This window comes from Arachis ipaensis, chromosome B02, assembly GCF_000816755.2.
Source record: "Arachis ipaensis cultivar K30076 chromosome B02, Araip1.1, whole genome shotgun sequence".
Classification (NCBI taxonomy): domain Eukaryota; kingdom Viridiplantae; phylum Streptophyta; class Magnoliopsida; order Fabales; family Fabaceae; genus Arachis; species Arachis ipaensis.
In genome coordinates, this window is record NC_029786.2 from 14,205,385 (window position 1) to 14,220,943 (window position 15,559).

At 38.6% G+C, this 15,559-nt stretch overlaps 2 protein-coding genes across 2 annotated transcripts in view; both read right to left on the reverse strand.

Moving 5' to 3' along the window:
* The window catches only part of LOC107624989 (coenzyme Q-binding protein COQ10 homolog, mitochondrial), a 24,101-nt gene that overhangs the window by 3,438 nt on the left and 5,104 nt on the right, over nt 1–15,559 (reverse strand). The gene's annotated exons all lie outside the window — the stretch shown is intronic.
* Nucleotides 3,540–4,827, reverse strand: LOC107626893. The gene is made up of 2 exons (XM_016329787.1): nt 4,491–4,827; nt 3,540–4,387 (listed from the first exon to the last, which is right to left on the reverse strand). Exons 1-2 carry the CDS (start codon nt 4,825–4,827, stop codon nt 3,540–3,542), a joined length of 1,185 nt encoding a protein of 394 aa, XP_016185273.1.

Genomic DNA, 15,559 nt, shown 5'->3' on the forward strand with positions numbered 1-15,559 from the left:
GGCGAGGCCAAGACGGAGGAAGGAGAGGCGACCTCCGTTGGCTGACCGGCGGAGTGAGTGAGTTAGGGAGGAGAGAAAATCGGTGATGACTGATGAGTGAGTGATGGGTGAATGAGGTTGGGGAGGGGGCGCCGAGGGTTCTGGGGTGGGAAATTAGGATTTTTTTCACATTAACTTCAAAAGTAAATGTCTAAAATGGTCCATAAATTTTAAATCGTTATTCAATTTAGTTTTTGATTTTTTAAAATGGCCAACTAAATTTTTGAAATTTAAAAATGTGTATCTCTGTTAATCCCTCACAGACCGTCTAAACGTTGCTGATGTGGAACGTAAATTGCTATGTGGACATTCCAGTTGTATGCTGATGTATATCAAGATTGAATTTGATTCAAATTGATATCTGAAATTGCCTAATAATACCCAAATTAGTCCATTTCAATTATAAAATTCTAATTGTCTTTTTTTCTTCAAATTGTATGCTGTGTCCTTCTCTTCTTAGACCTCTCTTCTTCGTCCTAAAACCCAAATTGATTTCTCGTCTGCGTGAGTGATGATGGGTGGTGACGAAAGAAGTCAAAGTAGCTCAAGTAGGAACAACTCTGCAGGCAGACCTTATGGCAACAAAGGAATGCGTAGTAGGGGAGGTAAGAATGCCGTTTTCTGCAATTGCGGGCTTCGAACGGTGATGAAGTACTCAACGACGGCAGAAAATTCTGATAGACCATTTTATGGTTGTCTGAACTATGAGGTAAGATTATGGCTGTGAAGAAAATGTTAAGATGGTTTCACTTTGAGTTTGGATTCACCTGTGTTTTTTACTCTACTGTATGGAATCCATTGTAATTTTTTTGCTGGGCTGATGAATGTAAAGAACCAGTTTGTGCAACACCCATCTCACAATAAATTTTGCATGAGTTAAATTGGAGGATGACAACCTTGGAGAGTGATATTAAGACCGTGAAGATGATGACAATGGTGCTGCTGGCTTTTATAGTTACTTTTGGTGTGTGTTTAGATTTTAGCTTGTTGGGGTTTATATTCAACAAATGATGATTATGTTATGAAATTTTAAATTTCTTAAGTGGTATGTAATGTCTTGATGAAGATGGAATGAAATAAAACACTAATTTTACATGAGTTCAATTCTTGATGCTGCACTTGTTCTATTAAAATTGTGTTCAATTAAACCAAAAAGAGATAAATCAAAACATGCAACAAAGCTAATATGAAATTAATTTAACATAACATAACTAATTCTGGAACATAGAACAAGTGTTGTTTGTGCTAAAGCACATTGTGCATAACATACTATCACAACCCAAAACATCATAGGCCATAACAACATTCAAAGGTCATGCATACAGGTTTCAAAGGTTACATTACAAAAAGGCACATTGTTTAACCATAGCATTCAACTACAACAACATGAACTCAAAAAGCCACTACACTTTGTGCTAGTTAGACATTTTTTCTCGGTGGATTGAATCCTGGAGTTGGAACAAATTTCAAGAAGGAGGCCAGTTTTTTAGAGGTTGCTGCACTAGCTCCCCGAATAGTCTCTCTTGAAATCTCAGTTAGATGTGGAGCAGTCGCAGCAGTGGATGAAGTTGTTCTCTTGACAGGGAGTTTGTTGCGCCTCTCACTTTTAGTTCTCAGAAGCCCTTTCTTGACATTCTTTGTAGTCTTTGCAGCCTGTGATAGCAATAACAACAATAAAAAGTGTCATTATATGGATGATGACACTGTCAAGAATCATATTAGTTGACCAAAAACATATCCTCTCAAGTTAACAAGAAAATGGATTTGTTTCCAATTTGATTAACTCAAGCTCTAATTTTGATTAATGTTTTTAATACTATTATTACCTGAGTTGCAGGTTCTTGTTCAGCTCCTAGACCCCTTCAGCAGCAACTTCTGTTTGAGTTTCAGTTTGTCCTCCTTCAGCACCAATCTCACATTCTGCACTAACAACCTCACTTTCGTCACCTTTAGCACCAGCGTCATCCTCATTTGCAGCATCTTCAGCAGCCTTTGTAGCAGCTGCTAGCTCATCAGCCTTTTGTTTTTTTGCTATTTTACAACTCTTTGTTGTGTGACCAACATCTCCACATGTCCCACAGGTAAATTTGCCATATTTTCTCTTCAATTTTATTGCAGTGCGCTCTTGGCTACCCCGAACAGGTGTCTCATGTGCATCTTTTTTTCTTGCATAATGTGATAGCCTGCCACGGGATTTGCTCCTTACAGGTGGTAAGCAATGGAGGTATTGTGAAGTTTTCCACAACTATTGGCCTCTTACCGGGTTGATATGGTATTCATATGTCTTGTTGTATGAGCTCATTGTTAGCCATGCATGGACATAATTCTCGGGTCTACCATTCATGACTGAAATTACAGCTATTGCATGACGACAAGATAACCCTAGAAAATAATAAATTTGAGTAACTAAGTGTGTTGATAGATATACTACCGTACAATTACACAAAAAAATAAAATAAAATATTAATTACCCGATAACTGCCAAGGCCTGCAGCTACATGTTTGGTTTCCCAAATCAACCACCACATTATGTGGTTTACCATGCACTTCAAACATGACTTCAGCTGCATCTCCAGACCACATTGGTGTATGATACCTGCTGTAATATCTCTCCTTCGCAAGTATACTTTGTTGAATCGGAGGTAAGTGTCCCACATGACTAGAGAATTTTAGTTTATTCCTTTCCATACTAGTCATGGCATACCTCCTAACCTCCTCCAGTAAAGTCAAGACGGGCTTGCATTTGTATGGTTTGGTGGCAGTGTTGAACACCTCACACATGTTGTTACACACATTGTCAACCTTTGGAAAGTCCTTGTAATGAGTCCTGGTCCATGCCTGCCTAGGAAACTTGTCTAAATATGTCCACGCCTTCTCATTCACCCTCTTTATAGACTGCATATGCCCGTTGATTTCTTGGACAGTCATTACTCTAACACACTTTCAAAGCAAACTCTTCAAGTGTGAGTCCTTCCATTGTTTCTGAAAGTTTTGCCAAAGGTGCCACACACAGAAGCGGTGATGCGCACCTGGCATAACCTCACGCAATGCTGGGATCAGACCCTACAAGATAACAAAATAGTCACTAAAAAACCTGAGCAAATAACAAATTCTTGAGTTTTACCAGTTATATAATAATAAATTGAAAAACAGGGGCTAATTTGAAGTTATGCGCTTAAGAATTCCTAAATTTTGCAATTGGAATAACAATAGTATACTAAATGAAGTTGAAAGCATAAAAAATCCAGCAAGGCTAATCAAGTTTCTAACCAAGTTTCTATACTATACAAATCCAACAAGGCTAGTACAAATCCAGCAAGGCTAGTACAATGCTATTTGAAATGAATTGAATTTAAAATGAATTAATTTGTTTGGAATCAATTATTAATATAAAATAGTCCTTCGAATTGTGTTCATTAATTCAAAATGGTCCTTAAAATCATATAACGTGCCTCTAATTGAAGCATATAGGTTACCTTTTGCATGTCAGAGATGAAGCATCAACCGTGCTCTGTCTGATCTCCAATGTCTTTATGCAAGAGCTCCAAGAAAAATTTCCAGTTGTCTTTGTTCTCAACATGAACAATTGTCCATACAATTGGATACACATGATTATTCGCGTCCTGACTCATGGCGCACAGCAGCCAACCTCTATAATAGGTCTTCAAAAAAGCCCCATCAAGTCCTACCAAGGGTCTACAGCCACCCACAAAACCTTTCTTGCATCCATGAAAACAGACATAAAATCTTTCAAATACACCTTCTCCGTTAGGCATCGGACTAACACCTAACTTGATAGTTGAACCCGGATTAGATCTCAATAGCTCCTCTGCATAATCTCTGAGTTTAGCATATTCTGCAACTTCATCACCCCTCACTATTTTCCTTGCATCACCCAAAGCTCTTGTAATTGTAGTCCTAGACAATTGTATTCCAGTTTTTGCTTTAAAGTAATTAAAAAACTCACAGTGTCTAAATGTTGGGAGCTTCCTAACCTTCTTAACAAGTACATCAGTTACCCAAGACCTAGTTGCACATCTATTCTTGAAAGTTCTCTCACATGTATGATCATCATTAAAGGTCTTAATCTGCCAATATCTATTTGGTTTGCTATAAGAACAAAACACCATCCAGGGACAATCTTCATTCTTGCATACCATCCTACATCTAGTAGTGTCATTTTTCTTGTACCTAACACCCCTACCCTCTTGCAATGTATAATTTCTAACCCCTTTCTTAAAAGCATCCTTAGTGGCAAACTCCATACCTAGCTCTAACCTCACATGTCCAAACTTGGCAACATCATTGAAGATGGGAGTCACAGTTGGGTCTGCATCATCCTCAGAGTCTGGTGGAGTCTTCAGTTCATCAGATTTTCAACTATCATCAGAAAAAGAATAAAATCAATACATATTCACATTAATTATAATAAAAAAATATACTTTACATACATTGCAAGTTTTCTTCTTTCTCATCATCATCTACCTCATTCTCATAATCAGATGCATCCATTGAAAGTTGATGAAAAATATCTTCATCATTAATAGCCTTTTTCTTGCCTTTATCATTGTCATTGCCAATCTTCCTTTTTCTCCTATGGCTGGTAGGACCAACATCATCATCGTTGTCACTGCTTGAGTCCACACAATCAAGTGGCATGTGTGGCTTGTATAAACTGTCTTTTACAGACTCATAAGAATCAGATGAGCTATCAACAATCAAGTGAATTGGCTCCTTGCTTGCTTGTTTCCTCCAGCCTTGTGATCTTGTGATATACCTTCTATGCATTTTTGTAGATGTGTTGAATTTAAAGTTAATAGGCTTGGATTGTTTCTTTGATACACTGGATTTCTTGATTTGTGCATTGTTGGTTGAGGGAGTAGGTTGAGAGCAGACTTTCTAAGATATGAGTTTAGATGTAATGGGGTTTAGTTGGGATAGAGATTTAGGGGACTTCGCTTGTGAACAAGATTTATGGACATTAAAATTGAGGGCAGTGGATTTTGGTGGAATGGGCTTGGATGGAGTGGGCTGGGGGACAGTGGGCTTGGGAACAATGGGCTTGGAGGCAGTGGGCTGGGGGACAGTGGGCTTGGGAGCAATGGGCTTGGAGGCAGTGGGCTGGGGGGCAGTGGACATGGGGCAGTGGGTAGGGGACAGTGGGCTTGGTGCAGTGGATTTCAGTTCAACTGGGATAAAGGTAATTGGTTCTTCAAGTTGACTTAATATTGTGCTGGCTTTCTTCACAGCTTCAACACCTTCTACTCTATCTTCTTCCATGTCTTCCATTCCAACTTTATGGCCTATGGCATGATCCTCGTCAGACTACTCCATTACATTAATTATATCAGGAACCGAAGGTCCGTGCTCAAAATAGATGTGGATGATGTTATTCTCATGGCAGTGCTTGATCATACTAATAAGGTCCTGGTCCACTTGCAATCTCCTAAGACCAAACTTCAACCCATCTTCAGGGTCCAAAAACCAACATGCTTCAACCTTATCATACCCCAATTCTCTATAATAACCTGTTATCGCAAACACGTCAAGATAGTCTTCATCGACTCCAACCCATTCATCATACAAGTCAGATGTGTAGATAAAATTTTCACTAGGATCTGTCTCAAACTTTCCACCATGGTGAAAAACAAGTTTCAATCGATCAGGCATCTGAAGTTTACAGCACAATGCACAAAACAGACAGCATTAATCATTTTGTCAAACAACCATATTGCAAAGAACTAGAAATCAACACTCTATTTGTAATAAGAAAGCATATATTTACTTCCTATTGACTATAACTTAAACCAAATTATGATTTATGTGGTTACAAGTTTCATATTAGAAATCCTAAACCCTAACATTTGCGCCATTAACAACCACAACATTCTAAACTACTCACTTACGTATACAACAACGCATTCACACATAAGTATCAAGAACCCTCAATGAAATACAAAAAATGGAAGAGAATGACCAACATGAACTGTTACCTCTCACCGTCGGCAATGTGTGAAGGTGATGCTTCGTCGATAACTCCTTCACTGACCGGAGAGAACGGATTCTAAGGATGATCCTCAGCAAGAAAATGTGAGTGGGAAGTATGGGAGAACGAACGGATAGAGAAGAAGAGAAAGCTTTTCTGAAGTTTTGGTAGGAAACGTTGAAGTGGAAGGGGGACCAACAAGAGTTGTTTATTCAAAGGGGAGAAGACGTTGAATGACGTCGTTTCACACACTTAGGGCATCCTCTCCTTCAACGACGTCGCTTAATGGAATGTCCACATGGCAGTTCACGTTCCACATCAGCAAGACGGCACTTCTGTGAGGGACTACGGAGATGCACGTTTTTTAATTCAGGGATTTAGTTGGTCATTTTTAAAAATTAAGGACTAAATTGAATAACGATTTAAAATTCAGGGACCATTTTGGACATTTACTCTTAATTTCAATATTCTGTTTTGATGAACATATTCATAATGAAGGATTTTTTTAAATAAATATCTTATTTTTTTATTTACCGATTTTTTTAAATAAATGCAAACGACGCTTGTATATATTACTTATCCTCAGCGCCTTTTGAACGTCATCTTCATCTATTTGGAACCTCTCTCTTCTCTCTATTAAACCATTTTTTTGAGATATTTGAGTAGAACGGACTCTCCAAAAAAAGTACCTCATTTGGACCGTAACATTGCTGTTAGTCAAAATTCTTGTAAACGGAAAATCGACAATGCAGCATCCAAGAAATTGAATCTGATTGGTGGCACTGCCAGTGATGGAGGTAAGGCACCAACAGCTGTCGAAGTTGTTGCTGTTGAGCGATGTCATTTCTGCATGACGCTAAGGAGTGAAGTGCTTTTGCGATGGATAAAAATGCCGACATTTTTTTTCAACTCTGAAAGAATTAGAAGATGGAAACATAAATTAAGAAATTGGACGTGTTTTAAAATGAAAGAATGAGAATGGGAGAACGGCATATTGGAATTGGAAATCGAAAGTGAACCCTAGAATATGGGAATGCAGGAAAATGGGGAGAATCTTGGAATGAGATAAGACGCATAATTGTTTATTCGAAATAGAAAAGTTCTACTTTGAATCATTTATTCAAAACAAAAAAAGTTTTCATGATAATCTTGAAGAGAACATGAAAAAACATGTCTTCAGATTGCCATTTTTTTTAGTTATAGGCTGCAAATGCAGTACAACTTAATTAATTATTAATTACTCAAATCAAGAAAATAAATCCAACTCTATTAAGAAGAAGAAAATCAAACCCTTCCTAAATTCATTCTCTCTAATCAACAAAAAAGTACTACAAAATCTAATTCATAATATCCAAATATAGATACAGCAACATTCAGTCATCAAATTAAAAGAAACTAAACCATTTGACTTTTAGATTTGCGCTACTTGTTTGATAAATGTGCAACTATTTGTTTGAAAGCAAAACTAATTATGCAGCAGCTTGACTTAGGCCCAGTTTGGGTAACCAACTTAATTAAGCTCCTTTTGATAAAATAACTTAAACAATAAATGAATCTGTTAAAAGTAACTTATAAATAAGTTATTTTGTGTTTGGATTTTTAACTCTAAAAATACTTATTTTATAGAAATGTGATGAAAAGTAGAAGTATTATGAGAGAAGTCATTTTTTTTAATTTTTCTATAAACTCCTAAATAGCTTCTTAGAAAGTTGCAATTTGGTATTGAAAATTGCACCAGACATTAATACTACTACTTTTCATAAGTCAAAAGTAAAAAAAAGTTACTTCTTTGAACTAAAAGCATTCTAGGTTTAGGACTTTAACCTTGCATTATATTTTATTAATGTTGTCTTAGTTCATAACCAAATTCATTAGTGTCAATTTCGATAAGATTTTATAGTTAAAATTTTTAAATCAAACAATAACATTCTTTTTCATCTGAATCACAAAAACATAAACCATAGTACAATCTTGTTCATAGTCAACATATGCACAAAGATTAATAAATTAAAAGCACATGTATGAGTAAATAAACATAGAAAAATTGTGAAAAATCTAAAGTCTACTTTGACAAGTAAAAATCTAATTTTTCATTTTATAGTACACCTACATAATAAATAATCAATAATCAAGTGAGAAATGAAGCACTATGTTAGCTGCACCATGATAGATAAAATTAGAAGAACAAAATTTATATTCTATAAAATATAGAAAGAAGGGGAATCTGAAAAGACAGAATAATGTAAGCGATGATGCAGGAACTCATCAACGGTCGACGGTCCACGGCAACTGTGAGGACCCGAAACCAGAAGACGTGGAGCGATGAAGAGCGACGACCCCACGATGGCCATGATCCACGGCAACTCGACGACAGCGAGAACCCAAAACCAGAAGACAATGAGCGACGACAATCCGAAGAGTTGCTTCTGTCGCCGGCGACGAAGAGCCCATAGAAGGTCGTGAGACATTGAAATGCCGGCGACGAGACGCGGACGAACATGAAGGAGAAGAGACTCAAGTGAGACCGAGAGAGACTTTAGTGGCAGTGAGAAAGATGAGAGAGTTTGAGTTTGCGACTTGAGAATGAGAGATTGAGAGTGACAAGGTGGGGTAAGAAAACTAGAAAGATGAAGAGCTGCTTTGATATTTTTCAGTTTTTCAGATGTGTTTGTTTTTGAATAATTGACCATTTGTACCCATGATAGTTCAGAACGCTGACAAATGTACCCATCATAGAAGGAAACTGACTTTGTAACCATGAGAGATGGGCTCCGTGTGACAAAAATAGCCTGGCTTGGATTGGCACCTGCTTCGGGTTTGTATAATCCTACATGGCAATCCGAACCTCCCAAAGCCCAATCCACGTGGATCTGAACGTTGTATACGTAGGTAATGGTTGAAATGAAAACCCTAGCAAGCTCTCTTCCCCAATTCGAAACATAACCCCATATCTGAAATTTTGTTGCAATTCGAACCATAACCCAGAGTGATCTCAGAACCCCAGCGATGTCATCACGCAGATTTAACTCAGATGGAAATTTTGGAACTCGCAGCAGTTCTTCAAGTTCGAAGAAGATGAAGGAGAAGAAGCTCGACGGCAAATGTTTCTGTGGGAGAGATGTTGTGTTGATGGAGTCTGGAACGATTACGAACCCTAACAGATGGTTCATCAGATGTCCTCTATGGGCGGTAAGGGACAGCTGCTGTTGTTGTTGAGGTTAGACAATGATTTCTGAGTTTTAGTTGACAAATTTGGGATTTTTTTTCTCTTAGACAAGAGATTGCAGATAATTTGTTTGGGTGGATGAACTCGAACAAGGATGGGAGGGCGTGGCAAGATGTTTAGCAAAGAGGAAGTTCGAGCATTGTTATGCAACACCTGATGATGGATTGACTCTGAATTCAGGGGGGAAATCTGCAAGCATCCTCAATTATGGCTAAGAAGATAGACAAATTTAGGGTTGAAATTAGGGGTGAAATTAGGGGAATTAGAGTGATGATTATTACTGTTGCACTGGGGGTAGCATTTTGTCTGTTTTGTGAGTTGTATTTGGTTATGAAATCATAAGACTTGTAAAAAGAGAGGTCTTTGTTCTGTCATAGTTAAAATTTTTGAATGATATGGATTGTTCCTAATCTATACTGGTTTGCTTTTTATGTGATACATTGATGTAGATACACAATGTTTGAACTTGTTGCTGCAATCTAAAATGATTCTGATAACATTAAGGATCAAACAGTAAGTTGGAAATTAGCAACCTGATAATTTTGCTGTTCAATATATGAGTAAGGAACTAATTGGAAGACGAAAATGTTGTAACAATAACAATAGTGATATCAAAAAGAGGCAAAAGATGGCAAGTATATAATTGCCTTAACAAGTAAATTGTTCATTATATATATATATGGATGCTGGAGGTTCCAAACATTCTGATATTAGACAAAAAAAAGCCAAGTACTGGCCACTGAATTTACACCCTCAAAAAAAGCCTTACTAAGTCAGAACTAAGCAATAGGATGAAAATCCATCAGAAAAACATAAGAGTTATGTATCTCACAAGTGTAACCTAAAAACAACAAAAAGCCAGATTCCAAATTTTGCAGTATTAGTCTATGATATTGGGGTCGAGTTACTGCTCCCGCTTGATAAACCATTTTTTCCTCCGCTTGATCCCCGTATCCTGTCTCGACCTCTACCTTGACCTCTCCCTCTATCAGATGTGCCTGGACCTGTAGCTGTTGGAGTCACAACTCCAGGTGTGGGTATGAACTGCATGAACCGGGTGCTTGTTCCTGCACTAGCACCTTGTAGTGGATGTGGTGTAGTTTGAGAGTTGTGTGTGGAGGGAGTTGTTGCTGGCTGGTTGGTAGCTGGTGTACTTGGCTGCTGTCTTTGTCCGGTCGGAGGCGGGCGTTTAACACTTCTCCTTTTAACCTGTTTTCTGGTTGTTGCATTGGTTGGCTGTGGCTGTGGTTATGCAGTTGGTGGGGGAGGCATTGGGTGAGGCTGCTGCAAACCATAGAACAAGTCAGTTATTATCACACAAGGTTTGCTAGGCAGCTTAGTTAAATGACTAAAACGATGCACTTACTTGTTGAGTGTTGGTTCTTGCAGATTCGTTTCTTTCTTCAGTGGCCTCCTGTTCAGCCTGTGCAGATTCTAAGGTCTCATCATAGTACATTTCAGCCAGTAAATCCTCATCCTCATCATCTGCTGGTGCTTGTGGGGCAGAACTCCCTTCACCTACAGCTTCCTTCCGCTTTTTACAACTTCTCTTATTGTGACCAGCCTAATGATAAACGTATTAGTCATAATTTGAACTAGTTATCACATTTATCAATAACTATAGAACAGGACAAAATATCAACTATAATTGGTTAACCATACCTGGAGGCAATACTTGCAGATAATAGTCCCAATCCTCCTCGATGTTCTATGAGGGTCACTCTTCTCCTTAGGGCCATCATTTCTCTTGTCTCTCTTGAGTGTAGGTCGACCAATTGGTTTTCTATACCGTGGTGGCAGAATGGGGAGGGTATCAACATCGTGCTCCCAGTACTCCTGGCTTGGAACTGGACGCATAGTAATCTGATAGGCTGCGTTGTATGCACCCATGGTGAGCCAGTTGTGGGCATATTCTTCTGGCCTCCTGTTCTGGTAAGCCAGTGCAGCACAGGCATGTCTACATGGTAAACCTGTGATTTGCCATAGTCGACAGCTGCATGTACCTTTGCCAAGATCCACACTTACCTTCGTTGGCAAACAATGCACCTCATACACATTCCCTGCGTCATCTCCAGTAGGCAGAGGCATCCATTTGTTGCTCTCTCGCTTTTCCCTCTCTAATCTGCTCTGTTGGGTTGGTGCTAGTCTTCCGTTGTACCCAACCAAAGCTTTTTTGTTCCTAGCCATAATCTTCATTACGTAGCACCTGACTTCCTCCAACATTGTAATGATCGGCTTACCCCGTCATCTTCTTAACCTTAGCATTAAACACCTCGCAGTTGTTGTTGGTGTAGTTGTCCAACTTAGGGTATTCACTGAAATGAGCTCTGCTCCATTGTTTAGAACTAATCTTATGCAGGTACTCCCAAGCCCCAGCATTGATGCTTTTCAGTCTCTCCATGGCAGCATTGAAGTCTTGTATTGTGGTTGCCTTGGCACAAGACCACATGCACATTTTCAGCTGTAAGTCACTCCATTTCTTGCGAAAGTTTTGCCATATATGCATTGCACAGAATCTGTGGTTGGCATTTGGGTAAATCTCTTGTATGGCTGGGATTAGTCCCTATAGTAATTCATTTAAGTAAACAGTGCTCAGATTTCAAACAAACCAGAAACAGATTTAAGTATTTAGCTAGACAATTTCCCAGCACTCCAATATCAGTCTCAAAACAAAACAGAGTTGTTTATATGTCTCAGCACAAACCATACATAAGTAAAACTAAACCAGATTCCAATAATAATTCATATGTCTCATTCACTATTTAGCTAGTCCAACAATCCAAACACATCAATAGGGTTCTCATTCCGATACAATTTTCAGCATTAGGCTACTAATGATTAAGCAATGAGAAAACATATAATTTCTAATACATACCTAAACCAGACACAAAACAAATAATCAGCCATACCTTATTATACATATTTAAGAGAAAACATCAAAGTCACTAAACACATGAATCAGCCATACATTCTTATAAGTAAATCTGCACAAGTACCTTTTGCATATCTGACATGAAGTTAAACCCATTAGCTTGAAAATCTCCCACATCCTCCTGGAGTATCTCCAGAAACCACTTCCAACTTTCTTTGTTCTCTGATTCGACAACTGCGTAGGCAATAGGATAGATATGATTATTTGCGTCCTATCCTATTGCAGTCAGCAACTGCCCCCCATAGTATCCTCTTATGAAGGTCCCATCCAAACCTATAAAAGGTCGACATCCTCCCACAAACCCCTTCTTGCACGCTTCAAAGCAAACATAGATTCTCAGAAAAACTGGATTTGAATCAGGCATGGGATTTGTTTGGATCCTTACTGTCGAACCTGGATTAGTCTTCAGTATCTGGTTACCATAATCACGAAGTCGTGCATATTGTGCAATCTCAGAACCTTCAATCCGCTCTTTTGCTTTCTTCATAGCTCTATAAATTTTCCTTTCATTAATTAGTACATCATACTCGGATCTGAAGTATTGGTCAGCCTCTCTAACTGTCAAGTTTGGCTGCACTCGAATCCTCTCCTCCAACTCATCTATGACCCACTTTCCATCTGCTGACTTACATCGATTGTCCCTACTACATGTATGTTCATTTACGAATGTCTTTACCTGAAAACTTGCTGGAAATGTTCTCTTGGCACAGTATATTTGCCAAGGACACTCCTCATCATAGCATATAGCCTTCGATCTTGTAGAATCACATCGAGCAAAGAATATGCTCCTTCCAATATTGATATTAAACTTTCTGACAGCCTTTCTGAAGTGGCTTAGAGTTTCAAACTCCATCCCAACCTCCAACCGAACCTGGTTAACTGGAGCATCAGGATTGCTCTGAGGAAAAACTGGAGTTTGTTCGGTATCGTCGTCACTTGCTATGTTATGCAATTCCTCTGATTCATAGCAATGATGACTAGGATTTTCATCAGAGAAATCATCATCATCAACGGGGACGTAGAAGGTTGGAGGCTTGTCTGGATCGGGGTTTGGAATGAAAGACTGGCCTGTAGGGGGGCCTCCTAGTTGATCTCCTCTTATTCACCTTTGGCCTTCCCTGAACCTCCTCTGAAGGATTGCTCTGATCATTCTGGGGAGTCCTATTGGTGTCAGAGGGTGGGACTGTCTGAGGGATTGATTGTGAGAGTGGATTCCCATATGGATGAGGGGTGTATTGGGTTAGTTGTTCTGGTTCAAGAGGTGCAGAGACATTGGGTTCAGAAGCAGGGACTGAGTCTGAACAAGCAGTGTGTGTTGGTTGCTGATCTTGTTCAATAGGTGGCTGGGAAGGTTGGGACTGACTTGATGGTGGTTTATCTGGTATGCCAGGCGTTGGGGGAGGCTGAGAAACCTTTCCTGCCTCAACAGATCCTGAGAGTTGTGGGTCTGCTGTCTCCTCTTCCATAGTGATATTGTCCTCTTTTTGGGCATCCAAATCAGCCTGTGTATGTGCTTCATAGGCCTCTTCCCTGCTCTGGGCCTCACTCCTTTTTCGGTCATCCATCCCAACATGCAGATTACTTACAATATCAGCATCATCCTCATCTTCCACTACTATCAACCTTCTTTTGGGACTGTTTTTCGGAGTTGGAACCTTTTTAGCACACCGCTTTACTCTCCTCTTTGATGGAGTCATGTTGTTCTCCTCTACTAACACGGGCTCATCCACCGGATGCTCTGTATATACATTTACTCTATTACTGTTCTTCACAGCTGCCTCATACATCCTAACTATATCCATGTCAACCTTGAGGTCCCTCAACCCATCATCAAGCCCTTTCCCAGGTTCCAGCCAGAAAAATTTAGAAACAGATGTATATCCTATATCCTTCACCAAATCAGATACGAAAAAATCATTCAAGGTATCAACATTAACCCTCTCTATCTCTGTGACTTCACCATCAACATAAGTAAGCTTCCCAGACGGCCCTCTCTCAAACCGTCCTCTATGATTAATACACAGTGTTATATGGATGGTGGCCATTCCTGAAACTGAAATAAACCAACACATTCTAAGATAATAGTGCATGTTACTACACCTAACACAAACCATAATCAACTACTTCAGCACCCTAACAGAAACCCTAAATCAATTAATCAACTAATTTAGCAACTCTCAACCACGATTTCATATGGTAATGTAATCTATCCAACTAGTCTCAGTGACATTTGAAATAAATTAACACTGGCAATGACATACCTCAGCTCTCTGCCGAGCAAAGGGGGTGACCTCTACACCGTCGGCGACGAAGTCCCAGGGTTCGAGCTCCGCTGCCTATTCCTTGCAAGTTCCTCTACCACGTTCTCGTTTTGATGGCTCTGTACTGCTCCAAATGCCTTTTCCAACTTCCGAATGACAACGTTGAAAGCCGTAGCTTCAGGGTGATGGTTTCGGAGTGTTCCCGGCGTCTTCTCCGGCTAGGAAACAAAAGGACGCTCTCTGCTAGGGCATAGTCAACGTCCCGCAAATTTCTCTTCAATGTTAAATTTTTTAATGTTAAATTCCACGTGGATTGAGCTTTGGGAGGTTCGGATTGCCATGTAGGATTATACAAACCCGAAGCAGGTGCCAATCCAAGCCAGGCTATTTTTGTCACACGGAGCCCATCTCTCATGGTTACAAAGTCAGTTTCCTTCTATGATGGATACATTTGTCAGCGTTCTGAACTATCATGGGTACAAATGGTCAATTATTCGTTTGTTTTTTTGGTACGAATGACTATGAGAGATTAGAGTTCATGGAGAAGCATTAATAAGATTAAAGCAATTTTTTTATTGTGGATGAATAATCAAATGTGTTTTTGATTTAGAGCAAAGTGATAAATAAATCCTGAAAATTTACATTTCGAACAAATTAGTCCTAAAGAAATAAGTACCAATAAAGTCTTTCAGAATAACAAACGTGGACAAATTAGTTCAAATTAAGTCTAACATAAAAAATAATATTTAAAAAAATTATTTTTATTAAATTATAAGTATTTTAATAAAAGTAATAATATGATATATATTTCTTTAAAAAAATTAAGTGCTAACGTAAAAAATATAATCCATATGTTATTTTATTATTTGTTCACGTTTTGTATGTACCGAAACAACCACCTAAACTTAAACGTCTCAGATATGCCAACTAACTTAATCTTTGATATGAAGAGTTTAAGATTCTTTACCCCCCCTGTTTCTAATTAAACCCATAAATAAAAGAAAAAAAAATTGCAATTTAATAACTTTTATTAATTTTTTTAATAAAAAAGTTGCATTCAAATGCGAAATTATTTTCTAATGTTACTATTGATTTAGCTTATCAAAATATACCTG